We start from the raw sequence: 22,695 nt of genomic DNA, 5'->3' as shown, positions 1-22,695 counted from the left end.
CGGGTTATCAATAGAGTTTTGCTTTTCTTTTTATTACAAACCATTTGCATTTGCTAGACTAATCAAGTTTTGCCTCTAATGATACAACCTTGATGTCAATTCTGTGCAACCAATCAAAAATATTTTTTCTAAGAAATTCCTTTTTTTCCAAAACCAGCAAACTAGATTGATATTGTCGCGGCAATAAAAAAAACTCACTGAGTTCTTTCATTGCAAAGGAAAGTTCAGATTTTTTCAAGAGATTCAGTATAAAATCTTTATACTTTTCAAGTAGAAAAATTTGATCTGAACCTGGTCCTTTTTGCAGTAAAACAATATCAACATTTAACCTCTCCTTTTATGCAATATCTTGAGAAATTGAATATTCTCAAGATATTGCATAAATACTAGCAGTATATCAATTTTTTGAAAATTAATCTGAAACTATTCAGTCAAAATAGCAAATTCAGCACAAAATTAAAGAGTTAAAAGTTAACTAATACATTAATCGTTTAAACCCTGGCCCTTTTAGTCAATGCGTGTCAGTAACCATGGGCAACCAGTCCACCGATCTGAAGTTTTCAACTGTCTATTAAATATATCTAAATGTGTTCATAGTACAATGATATTTGGTAAAATACTAGTATAAGGATAAACAACATAATGTACATCAAAGGTCATCAAACAGAAAAAAAAACAATACTTTACCAATAATCGGGCTAAAACTATAGAAGTTCATATGATTTTAAAAACCTCATAAAACATTTTTAGTAGAATCATATCTATTGAGCACATGTTTATCATTAGTTCATGACTCAAAATATACTGGAAAATTATAATTAGTATCATAAAATTATTTATTTTCATCACAATCATTTATAACCTACAAACAATTGAGTCGCATAGAATTTTTTGTGAAATGGTTCTAATAAAATTGGTTATTAATATAAAAGAAGTCGTTAAAGATATATAAAAACTGTTACAAATAAAAATTACATTTTTGGTTCAACATCCTGTGTACAAATCAACTTGATTGATTTACGCTGTTAATTAAATACAAGTTTTGTAAACAAAGCCATGCGAATGCCTAAATTCCGGTCGTTATAGATTCTGAAACACCTTACGCAATGCAAAAAAAACAAATCTGAAATCTGCAAGCAAAAACTGTAACATATACTGTTGATATCTGTGTAATATCACTGTTTATGTTTTACATTGCTTTAGAATACAAGAGACACCGGCTGCATACAGTTCATATGCTAGATACTACTCAATGAAGAGTACTTCTGAATATTTTCCGCAGACGCGGTATGACAAATTTAACTTCGGTAATCTTGCAGCTTTTACAGAAATCAAAAATATTGTGTTACAATCAACTCATAAAAGCTTTACAGTTTGAATCAATGTTTCATTACAAAAAAAACACACAGAAAATTGCTTTTCATTCATTTTATTTTTTAATCATGAAAAATTTCAACTATTTGTATCGTTAAAAGGATGTGAAAAAAGTTTCATCATTAGATATATCAAAGATTAGTCTTCTGTTGGTAACATAGTGTGTATTAGATGGCTTGAATATTCCTCTGAATTGTAGTAAGGGTACAAAGAAGAGGAAACACTCTAGGCTTGTCAGCAGCAAGCTCAATAAGAAACCGAAGATGTTAAACAAGAGGTCTATCTATCCTAAATAAACTTCATTTGCTGGTGAATGTCGCTGAGCATGACTTTGTCAGCACTCAAACAAAACCTTTTTACCGACATTAATCAATTTCTTATGGTTTCAGAATCTAAGTCCAAATACATAACATTTTATTGTCTCTATACATATTTTTTAATATGTATTTACAACTACAACAACCGCTGTAGCAGCTGAGCAACACACAATCCATTTTTTGACTAGAAAATCTATCCAGCAAAATGACCAACTTGAATAAAATCAGCCGGAAAAAACTTAGACATTATGCAGATAAATTGATAAATTGGTGGAAAGCAAAGATGATGCATTCTTTAAAGTTCATTCTAAGGTTAAAAGTCTACAGCTCTCAGTTATCAAGTAGGCCGTAACCTGTTTTTGTGACGGTCAAAATTGAGGGTTTCACACTGTCTCTGAACAATTTTTTACAATTTTCACTTTTAAATAAGTTAACAAAATTCACAATTTTGTTTTTGAGGTTTACATTGGGACACCTTTAATGCTAACTGCACAAACATTTGAGGTTGCAGTCAGTTCAAATTTTATGCTGATATATTTTAGCAGCTGTCTCTAGTCGAGGCCACCTGACTAAAATTATACACTGAATATGATTACATGTACATAAGCAGCATATTTAATAAGTCCGTATTTCATTGAAATTTAGCAGTACACGATCTACCGCTACACGAATTATTATTAAACAATGTTGGTTCATGGCAGAGCTATTCTGTACCTAGTAGCCTGGTGTCGCAACCTCTTTGAGAGAAACCCTTTAATGATGTACAGTTGAACCACACTATGGGATATTATTCTGTCCTGTTGTTGGCATTACAAGGCATAAATGTCGTATAAAGAGGTGTAGAAACCCATAGCAATGGCTTAATAAAAATACTTGGCATCTAAATCATTAATTTTTTCAATTGAAGTAATAAAACAACATATAAATTTTTGTAACTACAGTTGCTTATATACCCTTTAGTATATAACTTATATGTTATAAATTATATTATAAATGCATGATTTAAAATTTTAATAGAAATTATTTTAACTTCTAAAATGCGCAGTAAATTTTTACCTTAGCATATTTTTCATTAACATTTGTTTCAATCACATATTATCAAGCATCTACACAGCAGTAGTAATGCTGAACTAAAAAGTGCAATAATGATATATAGTGGAGGCATTTTGGGAAGGATTTCAGCAGGGAGCACATCAGCATCTTTTTTGGTTCAAGGTATTCAGCAGAGCGACTGAAAGAGAATAAGTTTTGAGGTATGCATATAATTCTTTCATTTCACCAACAACATTATTCCAAAATATCTAGCTGAGTGATCTTCAAGTTTAGTTTTTGAGAGGCTTTTGTTGCTGTCGTATGACAAATTTTACAATATATAGAAAACAAAAAACTTTATTTTTGACATTGTAGAGCAAAAAACCATAAAAGAGGGATGTCATAACTAGAGGAAGGGCGCACTGTATTTATAGTTTTTGTGTTTCTATATTGCCTTTTACTACAAACAGACAAAAATTGCTAATATGCACATATATGTAAACTTGTGACCACAGCAAGTTTGTATTTTATATCAGTAGTATAATCAATATATATTTAGAACACCTTCACATCGAATTGTATAATAAAGAACAATTGTAAGCTTATTAAAGAAACAGGAATGTTAATCATTTTACTTACTGTTAGAGTCAAATATCTTCTGGGCTACATACACATTTTTTCAACTGTGTACGTAGCACTAAATACATAGCACTATTTTAAGCCACTAAAACTATGTTATCAAAACATTAAAAAAAACATTCAAAAACAGCCTGTCTCAGACCCACAAACAAAAAAACTGTACAAAAAACTAAACATAAAAGACAAATGTCAAAAATTTAGCTAAACAATACTTAGAAACAGAAGCAAAAATTCAAAAAGCGCATAAATATTAAACTAAAATACTTTAAATGTGCAAAGCGCTTTATAAAGTATATAAATACATTTTATGTTCTGTTTTAGTGCAAATAGTGCAAAGAGATTTTTCACAATAACATATTGCTTGGAAAAAAATTGCCTAGAAGTTAAAGGCAATAGAAATAAAAAGTCAATAATAAGCAAAATTCAAAATTAAAGCAAATAGATGTACTGCCCTGCTATTAATATTTAATACAGTGAGTAAAAGCTCCAATTTGAAAATATACAGGTGTTTTATAATACTATGTAAATTTATTTTATGGCTTGGTAAGCATAAAAGTGAGCTACTCAAAAATGTTGATATATACTAAGAAAATGGCCGAAACTGTGTCATAAATTTTATTTTTTGGCACATGTAATGAAACTTGTCAATAGCTGTAAGATTTCACTGTGTCTGCAATGAAAAGTACTATGTATTTTTTGAACGCCACAACATAATTGCCAGATAGGCGCAGTGATGGCTCTTTTATGTGTCCCTTTTTTATTTGCTTCTTCTCACAGCACCTACAATGGCAAAAAATTCAGCCTTTCAGTATTATATCTATACTAGCTGAATGCCTGACATTGCACGAGTAATGAAGATAGCTTAATAACAACGGCAGAGAATGTAGTTGATATTGACTAAGTTGACTAATTAGCCAATGACTAAATGAGCAAACTAGCTAATTTGAAGAACTCAAGTTGTGAGCCAACAGCTTTACTATAATAAGAGTTGTGAAGCTAACTTATCATCATTGCGTGCTGACATTCATGTAAGCGCTACAAGCATGCATGTCTTGACCATGTCAATATTTAATAAGTATTAAATTATTTCATTGAATTATTATTATAAAATTGTTCCAATTGTATTTCAATGTAGCCATGTTGTTTGGCGATCTATTTTGCTAGCTTAGTGCACTCAATTTTAAACATGGAGGTTGTGAGTTGAAATATATTACAATCCGAAATTTAGTTTCAATTTGTCGTATTTTAATTGCTGTAGCAGACTAGCTAAATAGCCAACTCACTTCACATTATGAGGCTTACATATAGTTTTATAAAGCTAAAGCTAGCTTTTGTTTACAAAAAAAACTGAATATAGGTATAGCTAGGTAACTAAACGAAATATTTTAACATACCTATTCCCATGAATAAGGATGTTAAAACTTTTGAAATCAAACACAAGAGCAAAATATTTACAGAAGTAACTTATAAAGGGAATATTTGCATATCACAGATATGATTGCTAAAGGGACATGTAAGATAATTAACCTACTGAGGAAATCATGTAGTCTGTGAGAAATCAAATGTTTAGGTTTGTGTTGTGGTGCCAAGAGTCTGTCATTGACATCTCTGAATGATGCTTTTGATTTGAGCTGCAAGTTTGTTCCATTAGTCCAAACCAACAACCACGTCAAATAATTCATATTAGAAATTCCCCTGTCATACAGCCTATGACCAAAGTGATATCAGAAAAATAACGGGTACTGATGGTTGAGAAATGCAATATTAGAAGTCAAATGGTAATGGCGGTAAACGGATAATTGTTTGGGAGTTGTGTGCACATACGCTTTTATCATAAATCTCCCAACTAATTGCTTCGCTCGTGTTTGGTCGTGGGACAATATGAATTTTTACTGTGTGTAAAAAAATGATGCAATGAGATTAATGAGGATATAAGCAGGTGATAGATGCCAAAGAAATAAGGTGGAAAAATGCGTGAAAAATGTACTAATGCAAGATTTCCAATCTAGGCATCAATAAAGTTGGCGCCTTGTTAGTGTTCCCTACTAACATTCACAACCACAACATTAGAATTAATGCTATCCTCAGAATTGTCGCCCTAAATTTCGGAAATGTTGCCTGTATGTCCGCTGTGTCGTCCTTCCGTCTGAAGTTGTTGCCTTTCGAACCAAAAGTGTCACCTAAGTGTCTGTCGACCTATTAACTGTCGCCTAACCGACCATAATTCAAAAATAATAACTAAATCAAGATAATAGTAGTTTTCTGTTTAACATAGTCTTGGTAAATTTCCAGTGGTATATATGTGACTAGTTTTGAGCTAACAGTTGCGCTTAGCAATGCTGCTATAGGCTTATTATTTAAGCAAAATTCGTTACGTAGAAGTTTTGCTCTGCTCAAAATACTGTTAAGACTAGTTTAGTGGTGCAGAAGAAGATTTGAGGGCAGAAAACATTGTGAAAGGTATTGAATGGCAAGAAGAAGCTTTTCCCATCATAAGCCGCAATTCAAACGCAACTGGCCTAGCAAACAAGCAAATAGTTTTGTTCTTAAAATGCTAATTTTTATTTTGCGTGTATTATAATTATGGCTCGCTTATGTCACTTTTCTTGAATATATGTACTTGTAGCAGATGATCAATATGTATTATATAATTTATCCTGCATGATAAAATTATTTGATGAATTTAACAACTTGTGAGTGTGCGTAGAGTCAAAACCTCGAGTTATTGAAATGCGCTAATAGTTAGTTTTATTTTTAATACAAAGGAGAATAACTACTACCTCAAATTAAAACTAGACGCTAGGCAAAGTTAGTAAGTGTAGCTGAGTTCCAAACCCTTTTAAAATCATCGTCGGGGCTTTGAGTTCAGCCCATCGCCAATGCATCACACTTCTTGACAAAGTTGTTCAAGGTTATCACAAGTTATTCGGATTTTGGCACAGTATCATCATCAAAAATATCTCTCCTGCAGTTCTTTACAGTGAAAAAACTATTAACTTACCACAAATTGTTGGTTCACCAAAGGCCTTCACATCGATGAACATTCATGAAAATCTCTTCATGCATCAAAAAATGTATAGCTTAGCATGATCGACATAAGTCTCTCAGCTATATAGAAACCTAAACACATGGTATATGCACATGAAGGTTTTACTCTACTGCTATCTGCTTTCACGGCTAAATTTATTTGCAAATGTGTGCACCCGCAAATAATTTAGCCTGCCAATATGCTTGAAAAGACAATTTTCGCAAAATTTAACTCAGCTTTCGTGTATATTTACTTAGAGATTGCCAACAAGTTAGTAGATTTATTGCATTCAGAAGGGCTAATGTTGTTCAACCTGAAGGAAATTGCATAATACAGGCGACATTCACTTCACCCGCAAAAAGGTCAAAATTATCTTTCGAAAATGTTGACGAGCCATTTGTAAGTTACAACTCTAATTGACCGACACTATAAGGGAAAGGTTGCAAAATACACTGCCATGTCATTCAAATAGAGGCTTGAGGTTAAATTTAGTAGTATACAATTCTAAATTGCAAACTGAATCTCTTCCAACATACCTTGAAAGTCAACTTACTCTGCTATTCTGCCGAAGTTTCTCCTGCAGACAACATAGTTTCATACGAGCAAAGTACGGAAGAATCTCTGTGTATTGTCAGCATAAGTTGTCAACCTTTGATTGGGTTTACCTGATCCTCAAGTCGTTATTAAAGATTATTAACAACATTCTTGATGATATCAATTGTTTTACCACTGGTGACCTAAAATTGTAAAATATGGAACTGCCCTGAAAGAATTGGCATGATTGTTATTTACTATGATGCGGCTTGGATAAGAATTGGATACAAACACCTAAAATTATTAATAAATGAATAAAGTGCAATATTGGACGGAATTAAAACATGTGATATAATTTATCTATATCTTTAGAAAACACGGGAAGCAGAGCTATAAATAAAATCTTAATAATAAATTACTAGTTAAAGCCGACAGCTATAAAGTACTATTAACTTAACTATTCCTACTATTTTAATTGCTTTTGTTACTTGCTACTATGATGTCTTACCGAAAGTCTTACCATAACGTCAAACTCCAGCACTCTGCATCACACTTAAGCCTACCTACATGTACTATACTCCATTTTTGAACCAAAACTGACAGTTTTTAGCTATTTTCATCTAAGAATGCCACCCAGATTCTACAAGCTTTGCTATTTTGAAGCAGTAAATGGAAATGACGAAAATGTAAAGCCAATGTGATCAGCTGACATTTACCAGAATATCTGGTGAATGTATATAGAATGTAACTTAGAACCAACATTTCAATGAGTTGCTATATTGTTGACCCTCATCTTTCCTTTTTGAGACAATCACCACTGAAAAGAGGCTATCAAACATTCTTTGATGAACCTGTTTAAAAAAACGATGCTAAAACTCGTGAGTGATGTCACTAGTTTGGATACTCTACATAGGAAAATATAATAGTACAGAGACATTTTTAACCCTCTTGCAGGCATCGCGACAATATTTTCATTTAGCAATAATGACGCTAATGGGCAGAGAGACTATTATGTCGCCACAAAAACTTTTTTGCAAATTGAATTCTAGTTTGCTTTTTGCCGTTTATATTTAAATTTTTTTAACAATGTTTAACTGCACTGATATCTTTGTTGTGGTGCATATCAAGTAACACATTGGATTACTTAGGATATTACTGAAATGGAATTTCTGTCAATACTGTAACAATCTTAGTCAGTATTACTGTAACAAATGAAGCATCGCTGCATGTTGACTCAGAGTAGTCATTCTTTAGTCACTCTAGGGTTAACTCTATTGGCCCTCTTTTTATTGTACTGCTTGTTTGGCTTACTTCAACTTTTCACTGTCATCTCTTGCTGTTTGTCTTCATTGTTGTTATCACAATTTATTTTCATTAACAACCTAGGTTTACTGTTTTGTCATCTCTAGGTTAGCCAGTCATTGTTTACTACTTAGTCCAATGCATTAGGTTATAACGTAAAGTAAGACGTAACACGTTTAGCCCATACTGTAGGTTATCCGAGATATAATTTGAGAAGCAACTGTGTATCAGATCTTTTCAGCGTAATAAGTGTTTGCAGCAGCTTTCTAACACAAGTACAAACATGATACACAATTGTTCACCTCGCAAAGGTTATGAAGACAGAAAAGGAAGTTGAAAGGGTCGGAAGAGAAATTTTAGCTATGAAACAGCAATTAGAAGCTAATCTGACAAAGAGAGATGCAGGTAGAATTATGTTCCTGAAAGAATAGCTGAATTCTACTGTATGATTCTGTGCAAATCTTCAACTTCAAACCGGGCCAGCAGGAGCTGATGCTTGGTTATAGTAGTCGAGGCACTTCTAATAATTATCCTGATTTGGACGCTACCAGCATAAAATCCATTAATACAGACTCACTAGCTTACAGCTCATAGCATACTATAGATTTACCATATATAATAGGTATACTATAGCGCATTCTTTAGATATACCAACTCAACTTTAGCAAAAGTCGACAATTTAGAATCTATATATCACAGCCAATATCAAACTGCATACATCAGTGCAACGCTAATGATAGCTGATAAATCAGACTATATTTCACCGCCGATAGCAGACTGTGTATATATCCTTTTGATCTAAGCTGGGTACGTTACAAAAGAAAATGTGTTATACTTAAATACATTTATTATAGTATCATAGTATGTCTCACCTTACTAACCAAATTCTGACTTCCACTCAAATGCAGAAGCCACTGCTAATATAAGCCAGCAGAAGCAAATTCAACAGATGATTGGTGATTACTAGTAGTTGAAATTTATAGGTCAAAATGGCAGTTATTTTTTCAAACAATCATTTTTATTTGCAAGTATGTACATGATATAAAAATTATATATATATTTTTATGTATAGCTTAGCATGATCGACATAAGTCTCTCAGCTATATAGAAACCTAAACACATGGTATATGCACATGAAGGTTTTACTCTACTGCTATCTGCTTTCACGGCTAAATTTATTTGCAAATGTGTGCACCCGCAAATAATTTAGCCTGCCAATATGCTTGAAAAGACAATTTTCGCATTCTCTACTGACCCGTTCAAATAGCCAAAGGCAGCACATTTCCTTTAGTTTTTTGTGAGACAAGACTTTTTGCATATGCAAGCACACGTATTCCTGCAGGCAAATTGCTCAACGACGATTCGACCACTCTGCGCTGAAGCGGTCTGCAACTGTTTCCTCAGCAAGCGAATGATTGGAACTGTCAAGAGCCGGTCCGACTGGCAAGTTGCAAGGGCACCCTATCCTTTAAAAAGTGTCGTGTCATATATATATAAAATATATACATATATATATATATATAATATATATACATATATATAAATATACATATAAAATTTATTCATGTAAAACCTTAGATAAAAAACAACTTCATTACTATTAGTTTCATGTCTGTTACGCAGACAATCATCAGATGATTGTCTGCGTAACAGACATAAAACTAATAGTAATGAAGTTGTTTTTTATCTAAAGTTTTACATGAATAAATTTTATATTTAAGCTCTGATCACTCATTGAGCACTATTTGGCTGCCTTAACACACTACATTGGAATATAAGTATACATATATATATATATATAAATATACATATATATATAAATATACATATATATATATATATATATATATGTATATATATATATGTATATATATATATACTCATGCTACAGACAGTACTGTTTTGGCTATTGAAGCCTCATCAGTGCAGCTCAGAGATTAGTCAAGGGGCACAAATACCATAACCCATGAGAGTCGGTTTTACGGTATATATATATATACTTCTCGCAAAACCTCTAATTGAACGCCACCTCTAGTTGAACGTCAAATCCAATTGACTGCCACCATGAGGGGAGGGCTGAAAATTAGAGCGTCACTTCCTAATTGCACGCCATCTCCATTTGACTGCCACTTGAATATTGTTTGACTTTTACAAGCTTATAATATCAATAGATCAGTAAAAAGGTTTCCACAAATTTGTATTGATGATGAATCGTAAATAAACTTTAAATAAAATAATAACAATTAATTGTCTTGTTGTCCAAATTCAGAGTTATTCATTTTTATTTGTTAAAAATTTGAAATAAACGTCATAAAAATAATTAATAATTGTCTCAGGCTAATAGTAGTTTCTTCTTTAACGCAGTTTTGTTACTTTGAAGTACTTGTATATAAAATACTTTTTTTGTCTGCAACGGTAGATGAACAACTAGTTTTAGAAAAAAGGTTGCGCTTAGTGAACAAAACCTTTACGCATTGAATTTGTAAAAGTATTGTTCTGCCAAAAATCTTTGGACAATAATATTCACTAGCTCAGCAGTGCAGAAGAAGAGTTGTGGTCAGAAGACATTGTGGAAGGTATTGAACAACCAGAAGAAGCCCAATCCATCAAAAGCAACAATCAGAATGCAGCTATCCGAGCCAATGATGCAATTATTTTGGTTTAAAAACGTTAATGTTAAGGTTAATGTAATATAAGTGTGGCTGGTTTATATCATGTTTTCACAAATATATATATATTTGTAGAACTTGATTAATTATCATTATATAAATTATGAAACTGCAGAATTGTAGCATAGTATTTATGACCATCTTTGTGGGTATCCTTGAACGGCTTACAAAGGATCGACGCTCATAACTCCTCTTCTATTGTACATAAAAAGCTAGTTTTGGCTGCAAAATGTAGCGAACATATCAATGAGCTTTTATTTAACATTGTTAGATATAGATACAAAATATAAAATATGCTCAAAAATCAGAATGAACTAAACACTTGAAAGTTTTAGCAGATTGCGATGCAAGCTCAAGCTATAATGTCATTGCAGGTTAATTGCAAGCGATAGATAACAACTTGTAGAAATATTTCTCAGCTTCCCAATGCATATTTTATTTAAAGATCTTTAGTTAGCTAGCAAAAGTTAGCAAAAGTATTGCATCCAATAGTTTTAACACTTCGACATCTTAAAAAAGAACAAAATATAGATGACATGCGCTTTGCCTGAAAAGGGGTAAATTTATCTTCTCGAAATTCTGATAAGCAATTTGAAAAATAGCACGGTAGCCTCTACTTGACTGTCACCTCTAATTGACCACCACTAAAGAAGAAGGGTTAAAAACTAGAGCCCCATGGTGAGCCATTAGAGTTTTTACAGTTTATATTATATATTATATATAATACATTTATTGTAAACATGTAAATTATATATAATATATATATATATACTATATATATATATTTATATATATATATATGTGTATATATATGTATATATATATATGTATATATATATATATATATATATATATATATATATACATATATAACTCGTGTGGCTTTACTATATTATGAGCTGTGTCTGTCTCTCAAATTCCACCTGATGATTTTTTACAGTACGCTCTAGGCCTACTACCAAGGTGTTCGTCTGAAGCACCACCCAAAGCGTTACAGAAAAAGTGCATCCCTCAGTAGTTGAACTCGGCTACCCAAAGTTTTACAGTCATGCACAGGACTTGGTACATCACTGTCCTTGATTATGTGACCATTAGGTACACAGTGGTTATGTGCATATTGCTTCCACAAGATGATGATGATGATGATGATCACTCAAGCAGCACACGACAGCCAGTGTGCCTGTCTTTGCTATATTAACTATTTTTATACCCAGAAGACTAGTCATGTTCATAAATTTGATATTATTTCTGCCTCTTTCGGCAGAGTCGAACATTTTTTGAAGATTGCATTTTAGTGCCAGACTTTGGTTAAGAGAATAAGTACATTTATTGAAATACAAGTAGTGTATTACAGTACAGAAACAATATCAAGTGATCCCTCTGTCGATTTGTGTCTAACGGTTCATCTGCATGGCTTTATATACAATTAAGGGCCACTCCTCCGGCAATTGAGCTAGCTGGTCGTTTCTCTACCGGGTGGCATTTGACAGGTTTGGGCTGAGTCGTTTTTTCAGCTATTTTGATGCCGGCATATTTACTGTTAGGCTGGGTAGAGGGTCAACCAGCATCCACCACAATATTAACTGTCCGGGTCGTGACATTGAATGGCTGTCAAATTGGTATCACCTGGAGCCTGTAGGTACATGACAAATTGTTTCAGCCTCCTCTGCATCAAAGCCATATCTGAATAAAAATACATTTATCATCATTTTTTACACTGTAAATACAAACAAAAGTTTTTTTATTGGTGAATAAGGGGATATCAATGGCGAACGCATATTAATTTACTAAAGCCAGTCTAAAAATAAAAAAACAAACTGTGACCTTTTTGATTGAATCTCATATAATCATAACTCGAGCAGTTTAAAGATATCCTTATAAAGTTACCAGGGGTGAACCGTGATTGGTCTATAATAATAATTTAGAATCAGCCCTTCAGAGTGATACCACAGCTAGCATAATAGATAATACTAGCAGATAATCTATAGGTAATACTAGAGTTAGGTGGTGAGGTCTGGCAGGTATGATGCATTGTCAATTACAGAAGTAACTAAATTCTCTCCCATTGCTATTATACTAACAATGGAATAGTAAGAAAATAACATAGAAAGTTACCTTCTGCCTGCTGCTCAGTTCGTCTCTGTAGAGCCAAGAGTTTCTGCTGACTATCTCTCTTTAGAGCAGAGAGATTTTCGTCACTTTCTCTCTGTAGAGCGGAGAGTTTCCAGTCGCTTTCTCTCCGTAGAGCTGAGAGTTTCAGGTCATGTTTTTCTTGGAGTACTTTTATCTGTTGTTTAGCGTCATCCAAAGCTTACAACAGAATAAAAAAAGAACCCGCTGATATATATGCAACAATTTTACGGCTTGAATTTGACAAACACAGCATGTGGTGAACACATCGGTGCATAGATGTACCTTTGCAAATTTACTTGCCAACAAGGCTTTGATATGCATTGTCAAATGTAGAAGTAACTGACTTTCCTTCCTCTGCATTACACTAACAATGGGCTAGTAAAACAATAACATAGGAAGGTACCTCCCGCCTGCTGCTCAGTTTGGCTCTGTAAAGAAGAGAGTTTCTGGTCATTGCCTCTCTGTACAGTGGAGAGTTTCTCATCACTTTCACTCTGTAGAGCAGATAGGTTATGTTCATTTTTCTTTTGCAGTGTTTCCATCTGTTGTCTAGCGTCATCCAATCCTACAAAATATTGAGAAAAGAACATGCAGATAGTACGCAGAGTAGTAGAGACATAGCAGATGTAGAAGTGTAGAGGCAGAGGAGTGTAGAGGCAATGAGATGCAGGAGCACAGTTGTGTAGTGGCAGAAAGTTGTAGAGGCAGAGGGGTGTAAAAGCAGAGATGTGGTGTGGCAGGAACACACAGAAGAAATATCCTAAACTAATGGTCGGCTGGCCTGGCAGATACAGGCAGCAAAGCTCTGACTCGAGCCTCAAGATGCAAGCTTCAAGATCCCGCTTGATCAAGCGGATCATCTAGCAGGCAGGCAAATTCAATGTGAGCGCGATTGAGTCAAATTCTTGGCTACAAAATCAGGCAGCCATTGCTGACTCGGCAGCAAAAACGTGCGATCACTGTCGATTTGGTGGCAAAAGTTTGTTTGTTCAATTGTGTTATGTAAGAAATTATTTTGATGTTCCACATAATGCTATGTTATTAAAATATTATTTTTAGTTGGCAATGAGCAAAAATATTTTGTCGTCAATTCTTCACATCTCAAACATTTCAAAATACAGAAATAGTTATAGACCAAATATTGTGGACCACGAGAGCCAAGCTACTGAGTCTGCCACAAAAAGCTAATATTTAAAAAGCTGCTAACATCACTACAATCCTACCAGTTTTGAACATTAATATTAATTTAAATACTCAGACTATAAATGTTCAGCTGGACACTGAATACAAGCTGCATTCTGTCTATCCAACACTCAGTTGGTTTGCAGGATAATAGAGATGTAATTCTCCCAGGTATGTCCTAGGGTTCCACAGTGAATGCATAAAAAGAATAAATTGCTATCATTTAGTTTAGGTTTGTAATAGAAAGTTGCTGAGACTGGAGAAAAGTTTAGCAGTAGAACAGTTCATGTGAGGTGCTGGTATCACGCTGTAGAATAATCCTACCTTCTACTACTGGCTGCTTTTTCCATCTCATCAACAGCTGTGATGACTCCTTAAGCCCTCTAAACTCAGCCAACTCTTGTGGTGTCCTGTTGAATATATCCACTATGTTGAGGAGTGAAGAGACAGTAACTAGAGACACAGATCTTAACAGGACCTTCAAAGCAGCTACATCTCCCCCATGTGCTGCACAGTGTAGTGGAGTGTATAACTTGTCATTCTGTATGTTCAGTAGAGAGTATCTCTGTAGTGAGGCGAAGTTGTAGATGAGGGACTCTATACACTTGCTCTTTCCGTACAATGCAGCTATTGCTACAGCTGTATCACCATCTTCATCTTTTTCAGCTACAAACTCGTACTTCCTCTTATCACTCACTGTATCTAGCAGTAGCTGTACACACTCAATGTATCCCTTCTCTACAGCAATGTGTAGAACTGTAAAACCATTTTTCTTCTTAATCCATAGCAACTCGTCTGCATTTTTTTTTTATCGGTGACAGAAGCAGACGACACAGTTCTGTGTGGCCTTCATATGCAGCTATCATAACAGCTGTGTATGAGTCATTCCTGATATTAAGTAGTAGCCGCAAGAACTGAGCTGGTTGGATACTCACAACAGCTGCTTTCAATGCACAAATTTCTATTTTTCTATCTTCTACGTAATTCTTTAGCAAGTCTTCCATTTTAACTGTAACATATGTACTGCACTCCATTAGCTTCTGCATACAGTAAAATATAATAGAGGAAAAAAGTACAAAATGTGACTCAACTGCTGACCTAAAAAGCTGCCAGTCAAAACAGAGTGTCTGCAGATGAACCCTAGAGATTCACAGAGTATAAAAAGGAGACCTGGGATGTCAAACTCTGGCAGAGCTGAGAAACCTGAAGTATCTGCAGTAAGTGTTTGCTGGTCTGAGTATGACTGAGGAATGAGATCAGAACCTCCTGACCTTAACTTACTAAATGATAGAATATTTTAGTTTCTTCCGGGTAGAGAGTGATAGTTATAGTGGGTCAAAGTTATATTATAATCACACTGACTCTGTGTCTCTCATCAGCTAGTATATTACTCCCAGTAAGTACAATGTCAGCAGAAACTAGTAAAATATGTAAGTTATACTTACCCATTACTATTCTGATTTTCACCTGCTTTGACTACTACAGCCTTCTTTATAGCTTGTAGCTGGCTAAAATAATGTCAGCTGTCTCTTGATTGGCTGAGCTAAATTGAAGTTATTCAAACAGTGATTCATGATGAATGCATCGGATATTGAATAGAGGAACAGGAACTACAGTAGTTGTCACTGTAGATCTATGATTGACTGGTCCTACTTGCTGTTAATTATTCAAAGTAAAATTTATATACTTAAAATGACTTGAAAGATCCACTTGCAAGGTCAGCAAAGATTATTATCAGCCAGTATGATAACAAACTTTAACTAAACACCTTCAAGTTTATCCAATAAAATAACCAATATTTTACTACTATTACTAGTAACAGCATAGCCTCAGGAGCTATAAATCACAACAAGGTAGCCTCAAATGGTATTCTTAGAAACAGAACAGCATCAGGCGCTATAAAGTTGTAATTACTGGCAGCAACATGACAGATAGCAATTTTTAATAATATAAACTTTTATAGAACCTAGGCGGTTATTATTAAGTGCAATTTAAGACGACTATCCTTTATTGAATACCCTGTGGGTATTAAATACGATGTTGTATATTTTAATGATCGTTAATCTCAGTCATTATTTAATGAGAATATTTAGAGACCTGAGTGATTTTATTAAATATCCCGGCATATCAGCTACTTACACTGAGCAAGACAACAACTTATGCAGCATAGCTTAAAGACCGTCCCTGGGCAATGTCACTCGTAGTAAGCCAGCTAGAGGCAGTTGCTAGTCAACGTGTACTAATTAAGGCAAATGTTTCTCAAATAACTTCCTAAATACCCAACACTCAGCTTAATGGCAGCGAATAAACATCATTGAGGTCAAGAATGATTAAAAGCTTTTTAGACTCTGCAATGACACAGAAAATTTTACTTTAAATAAGGATTTGTCTGCCTATTGCAAATTGTGGTTATGGTTGTGATTAATTACATCCGCTTATATCAATAAAACTAGATATTCTAACTTTACTAAACTTACAGCTAAACTAAACATTAATTTTGTCAAACAAATTCTTGAAACTCAAATAATTCTCATACACATTTAAAATTAACAATACATTCATGTGCTATCAACTGGCGTTATTTTCTGAAGACTCCACTGCAATTAGTCAGTACTAAACTTAGGATGCTAAAATTCCTCTGGAAACTTAGCAAATGAATTTCATAACTTTGAAGATGTCCTCTATGCTTCATGTCATGTAAAATAGAATGCAAAGACAATTTAATATTTTAATCACTCTTCGAAAACTAAAAATAGTTGCACTTTGAGTTGTTTTTCAATCCTTTGGTTATATGGCTGGTTCAAATTGAATCACCATGTGTTGGTGTTAATTCCGTGATTCTTTGTTGGCTATATAGTGCGAATAAACTTTTTGCTATTTCAATCATTTAAATACAGTTAATTTTTTTACGTAAAGGCAAGTAACCGAATGTTATATAACTTCAGATCGAGTGAACAGATAAGAACTCCTTGAGTTGAACTCTATGGATTTTGGTTCGCTAATCATGTGACAAAGCAAACTATCATAAAACTGTTAATTAATGAATTGATCAAAATCAGTGAACTGTTAGCAAATTGGTCATATTTATTACATTCCTGCGTTCCTAGTTGCTTATGCGATTCCAGTTAGCTGATGATCTAGGGTGCATGTGGTCTCTAAATGATTGCCGAGAGAACAACTCTGACATATCACTAGAGAGTATGAACCCGCCTCTAGCTATTTTAATCCTCCAATTTTAGCTAAAGTTTTTACATAGATAAAAAACATAATGTTATGTAACTTTATGGTGAGTGAACAGATAAGAATGATTTGAGTCGAATTCTGTGAATTTTTGTCACATTGTCTTGTGACAAAGCAATCTAACAGTAATTGACGGTTATTTAAATACATGCATGGCTACAACTATTCAAAAGTCAGAACTTGGTCATAATGGGCACAATCACAAAGCAGTTGATAAATTATTTACTTTTTAGTAGTAAGCAATACCAAATTGTAAACTGCATGTCCTTTGAAACACCCAGCAAGTCAACTTACTCTGCACTGCATCTTTGTCATTCTGAAAAAAGGTTCCTTTACAACAGACCCAATTGAGTTTAAAATGAGAAACCTACAGATTAATCCTTTTGTAAAGAGAGTATTCCTTGTCATGTTTGGTTGGGTGTATTTAATGCTCCAGTGGTTGTTGAAGAGTAATAACATTCTTGATGATATCAACAATTTTGTCATGGGTGACCTAAATTTGTAAAAGAAGATGGGAATGTCCTACAAGATTTAGCATGATTGTCACTTGTTGTGATGCGCTTTGGTTAAAAATTCCATATAAACATATAAAAAATACACTATTAAGGCGCATTACAGGACAAAATAAAAACCTGTGATACAATTTCTCTATATTGTTATATAACCAAAAAAACAGAGTTATTAACAAAGTTTTATTAATAAATTACTAGTTAAAGAAGACAGCTACAAAGTGCTATAAACTTTATTATTATTACTATTATAATTATTATTATTACTTGTTACTATTATGTCTTACTGAGAGTCTCACCATAAAGTTGGTCTTTAACCTTCTGCATCAAACTCAAGCTCACCTACAATTCTCTATTGTTGAACCCAAACTGACAGTTTTTAGCTATTGCCTCACAAGAAGGTCATCCAGATGCTACGAGCTTAGCTATTTTCGGGCAATGCATGGAAATTTAAAGAGCACACAATCCGTGTGACCAGCTAGAACTCTCCAAAAAGTCTGGCACACAATATAGCTTAGAATCAAAGATTTACTGGGCTACTCCATTGCTGAACCTCGAATTTTCCTTTTGCGACACTCACCACAGAATTGAGGCTACAGTTATACTTCGACTTACGGGTGCCCCAACATTCGACAAATTTTAGATGCAAGCCAGCTTTCAGGCAAGGTTTAGCACTTGCATACAAGCCACGCATGAGATACAGGCATGCGAGTCAGTGGCCAAGTATGGCCAACAAAAAAAGTCTTAGTAATAAATTACTCGTCAAATGAGACAGCTATAAAGCCTTATAAACATTACTATTGTTACTATTATAATTACCATCATTTCTTTTAACTATTATTTCTTACTGAGAGTATCACGGTAGAGTTGATATTTAGCCCTCTGCATCATGCTCAAGCCCACCTACTATCCTCTATTGTTGAAAGAAAAATCCCAGTTTTTAGCTACTGCCACACAAGTAGGCCACCCAGATGATATAAGCTTAGCTATTCCATAATAGTGAGTGGTAATGAAAAGAGCACAAACCAATGTGACCAGCTGGGATTCACCAGAAAGTATGGCATATACTATAGCTTAGGACCAAATCTGCAATGGGCTAATATATTGCTGACCTTCCCCTCTTCCTTTTGTGACAATCTCCCCAGAAATGAGGCTATCTAACATTTCTAGACAAACTGGTTTCCATAAATGAAGCTAAAACTAGTGAGTGATGGCACTATTTTGGGTACTCAAGTTAGTAATATATAATAAGAGTACACAGATTTTCTTAAATAATATTATCAATTTCATGTGAACACCCGGCCCCCCTTTGTGAAACGAACATTAAAAATACTGTATAACGCAACAAAGCAGAAACCCAAAACATGAGAAACTTGGGATACGAGGGGAATTACGAGTAAATAAGTGCCTTGAGATATGAGACAATAACTTCCTAACTTGGTACTTAGAAAGTCTTTTGCTAACTGACTCAAAGTTAAAAGTTTATACAACTTGGAATTCAAAACTGATATTATAGTCATAACTTCAACTCGATTGTGTCATTCTGAAATTTTTACAAAATATTTGGAAGTACCAGTACATCCTAAAGGTGGCAAGGCAACTAACAAGTACCTCAACCATCAACAGTGAAGACTGTTCTGTAAAGATTCCAACAAAGATTGGCGATGCTGATGTGTTTGGCGACATTATTGCTGCACTTGGTGTTGACAAGGTAACCAAAAACAGCAAGTACAAAATGGTATGTCAGTAGTTTGAATCCTGACTGTGGTACCTCTCTCTCTACGCATTCGGAAAAAAATTTGATACAAAATTTTACTGTGCTTAAACAGAATCCTTCCTTTTGAAGTTTATCTTTTTCTAATTTTTCGGAATATATTTTATTTAATAATTGAATTTATTCAAATCTTCATTGCTACAAGAAATATTTTCTACTAATAAAACAACTTTGTCTTTTAGGCGTGTGCGTATGTGCTTTAATGTATATGTGTTTGTGCAGGTTTATGTGTGTTTGTGTGTGTGTGTGCGTGTGCATTCATGTGTGCATTTGTGTGTGTGCATGTGTGTGCGTGCATACGTGCTTGTGTGTGTGTTTGTGCGTAAGTGTGTTCATGTGTGTGTACGCATGTGTGTATGCGTAAGTGTTCTCATAATGTGTATGTGTGTTTATGCGCATGTGTGTGCTCATGTTTGTGCATGTGTGTGCGCATGTGTGCGCATAGCGTGCGTGTGTGGGAGTGCGAGTGTGCGCGTGTGTGCGCGCGCCTGCGTGTGCGCGTGTGTGTTCACTAGTCTATTTTGATATGCATGATTATTATGTGTTTCCACATTTTCTGATTTCATCCACACCTCAACCATATGATCTGTGTTTTCTGCATATGTGTGTGCAGGCGCGCGAACACCAAATTCATACAAACTTCACAGTAATGTGCTCAGTCCTTTGCACTAGGTAATTAGAATCTTTTGGTTGCACAACTCCATTTGGTTTGGATGAACCAGCTTTCTAAACACCCACCTGCTGACTATCGGATTGACAATGAAAGAAGTCCTGCACACCATCAGGCTTACTTCTAACAAGTTTATAAAAATGTTGTGCCAAATTTATATTTTGATTACATTTTATGTTTAAATTTAGTGTGTGTGTATTTCATTTCATCACTTCTTAGAAATATGACATTAGGCAAATATGAAGATATAGTTATACTGTTGATTAAATCAAATAACATAAATGATAGCTTAGTTCCTACTCATTTAAGCATGATGTGGACCAAATGTGCAGTAGCACTGCAGCTAGTCGAGATGCCGGGCCCACAGGAACTGGAAAACTCAAATAGCATGTCCGAATCGATCTACGCTTAACAAATGGCTTTCAGCATTAGTTCTAAAACTAGAATATGCAAAAGTTTTGTGTAAGTTTATTGTAAGATTTCCATTGCGATGGTACTCTGTATTTGATTGTTTGTTGATTTGAAGCAGTATAAAATAATAGTATAGGTAGATTGGTTTCTAAAATCTGGTGATATAGTGTGACATTTGTTTTTGTTTTGTCATCACTTGAATAAAATTTTGATCAAGCTATCAAGATAGTTTCATACTGGTCAAGTTCATTAACCCTTTTGCAAGGGAGTTTTTGGGCCTATTTCTGATTGCCCTGGGTGAAATAATTAAAAAAAAAAGGAAATTTTGGAAAACTTATTGAAAACATATTTTTTGCAACACTATGGTTGTATGACAGGTTTGCATCATAATGCAAGGTATTTTACAAACGGTTTTACACCCTTTGTGCCTGTTTGAGCTATTTAAACTACCCTTACACACGTAAATTTTTAAAGAAATTGAAAAATTTGAATGTTGTTGCAATAATGTTATGTTGTTGAATAAAACATATTCTGTATTTCTATTATAAATAAAGCATTTTACAAGTAAAACCACACTTTGTAATGCATATTAGCCACTGTTTAGACTTAGTCCATATCACATATTCATAGTCAATACAGTGTATTTGTGGTCTATAGTCCATACTGTCTATTTGTGAGAAGAGTTGAAGCAAGCACCTTTGCACAATTCGACGCCACAATCTTTGCACCATGTACTAATTCTAGATCCTTTGTAGCCTTGAGCTCTTGGTTTAGCACATACAGTACATTTCTTTCTTTTACCATCTGGAATGACTTCAAGGAAATGCCTGGCAGTTTTCCTTGCAACTGGAGAGCAGCTAGGTCGTCCTATTCGTTTTTTAGGTTCACAGTAATCTCCAATCAACCCTTCGACTAACTGAATAAGAAAGCGGTGATGGTCCATCTTCTTTCCTACAATGTTGGAATTAGCCTTGTAGCAGATATAAGCATTGGTAGCATTTATATCAATGAGGTGTAGGACTACTTTTTTCCACAGCTTTACTGTGCGAATCTCCCGAGAATATAGATCTTTCATATGATCAGATTGATCTACGCCCTCCCATTCCAGAATTGTAGTGTACTACTACCTGTGGAACTTCTCTGGTTGCGTTGTATACCTCTTTCTTTGCCATGTTTGCTGTTGAGCAAATGGAAAACAATCTGACCTGCTTTCTGTCCAACCAACTGAATGCTAGAAGGATGCCTTTTCTACTAGCCAATATCTCTCCTTTGTTCTTCATTTTCCCTTTCATCTCGTTGGGAAGTTTCATATGGCCTGCTCTTACAGTACCTGTGACGTATGTGCCTTTGGCCAGAAACTTCTCAAAAAGGTCTACACTTGTGAAGTAGTTATTTACTATGAGCTAGTGGTTATTGTTCATATGAAGCTCCATGATTGCTTCACATACAGAAAATGTCTGACCAAAGACACCTTTTGTCATTCCCTTAGTATGATACATAGTCTGTGAACAGTAGCCGGTTGCAGAGTCACACAAGTTATACTATTGATAACGCACACCCGCACAAACACGCATGTGTGTGCGTGTGTGTATGCGTGTGTGCGCGTAGTGTGCGTGTGTGAGAGTGTGTGTGCGCGCGTGTGCGTGCACCTGTGTGTGCTCGTGTGTGTGTGTTCACTAGTTTTATTGATCTGCATGATTATTATGTTTCCACATTTTCTGATTTCATTCACACCTCCCCCATATGATCTGTGTTTTCTGCATATGTGTGTGCAGCGGCGCGAACACCAATTTCATCCAAATTTCACAGTAATGTTCTCCGTACCTTTTACCAAATAAATAAATATTTTTGGTTACACAAGTCCAATTTGTTTGGATGAAC

The 22,695-nt window shown here is 34.5% G+C and overlaps 1 protein-coding gene across 1 annotated transcript; it reads right to left on the bottom strand.

Annotated features, from left to right (window-relative positions):
* Positions 1–12,474: 12,474 nt before the first annotated feature.
* On the bottom strand, positions 12,475–21,986 carry LOC137397976 (ankyrin repeat, PH and SEC7 domain containing protein secG-like). Its single transcript, XM_068084075.1, has 7 exons — positions 21,908–21,986; positions 21,616–21,765; positions 15,309–15,422; positions 14,535–14,948; positions 13,432–13,593; positions 13,011–13,205; positions 12,475–12,578 (listed from the first exon to the last, which is right to left on the bottom strand). Exons 1-7 carry the CDS (start codon positions 21,984–21,986, stop codon positions 12,475–12,477), a joined length of 1,218 nt encoding a protein of 405 aa, XP_067940176.1.
* Positions 21,987–22,695: the final 709 nt, after the last annotated feature.

This window comes from Watersipora subatra, chromosome 6, assembly GCF_963576615.1.
Source record: "Watersipora subatra chromosome 6, tzWatSuba1.1, whole genome shotgun sequence".
Lineage (NCBI taxonomy): Eukaryota > Metazoa > Bryozoa > Gymnolaemata > Cheilostomatida > Watersiporidae > Watersipora > Watersipora subatra.
The sequence above is the reverse complement of the archived record's forward strand: the minus strand, read 5'-3'. Positions and strand labels throughout refer to the sequence as shown.

Coding starts and splice junctions, on each gene's coding strand:
- LOC137397976 (XM_068084075.1), bottom strand. CDS start 21,986: ATGGCAAAGAAAGAGGTATACAACGCAACCAGAGAAGTTCCACAGGTA. Junction 13,206..13,431: donor AACTGAGCAGCAGGCGGGAG/GTACCTTCCTAT, acceptor TTCTGTTGTAAG/CTTTGGATGACGCTAAACAA. Junction 12,579..13,010: donor AACTGAGCAGCAGGCAGAAG/GTAACTTTCTAT, acceptor ATTTTTATTCAG/ATATGGCTTTGATGCAGAGG.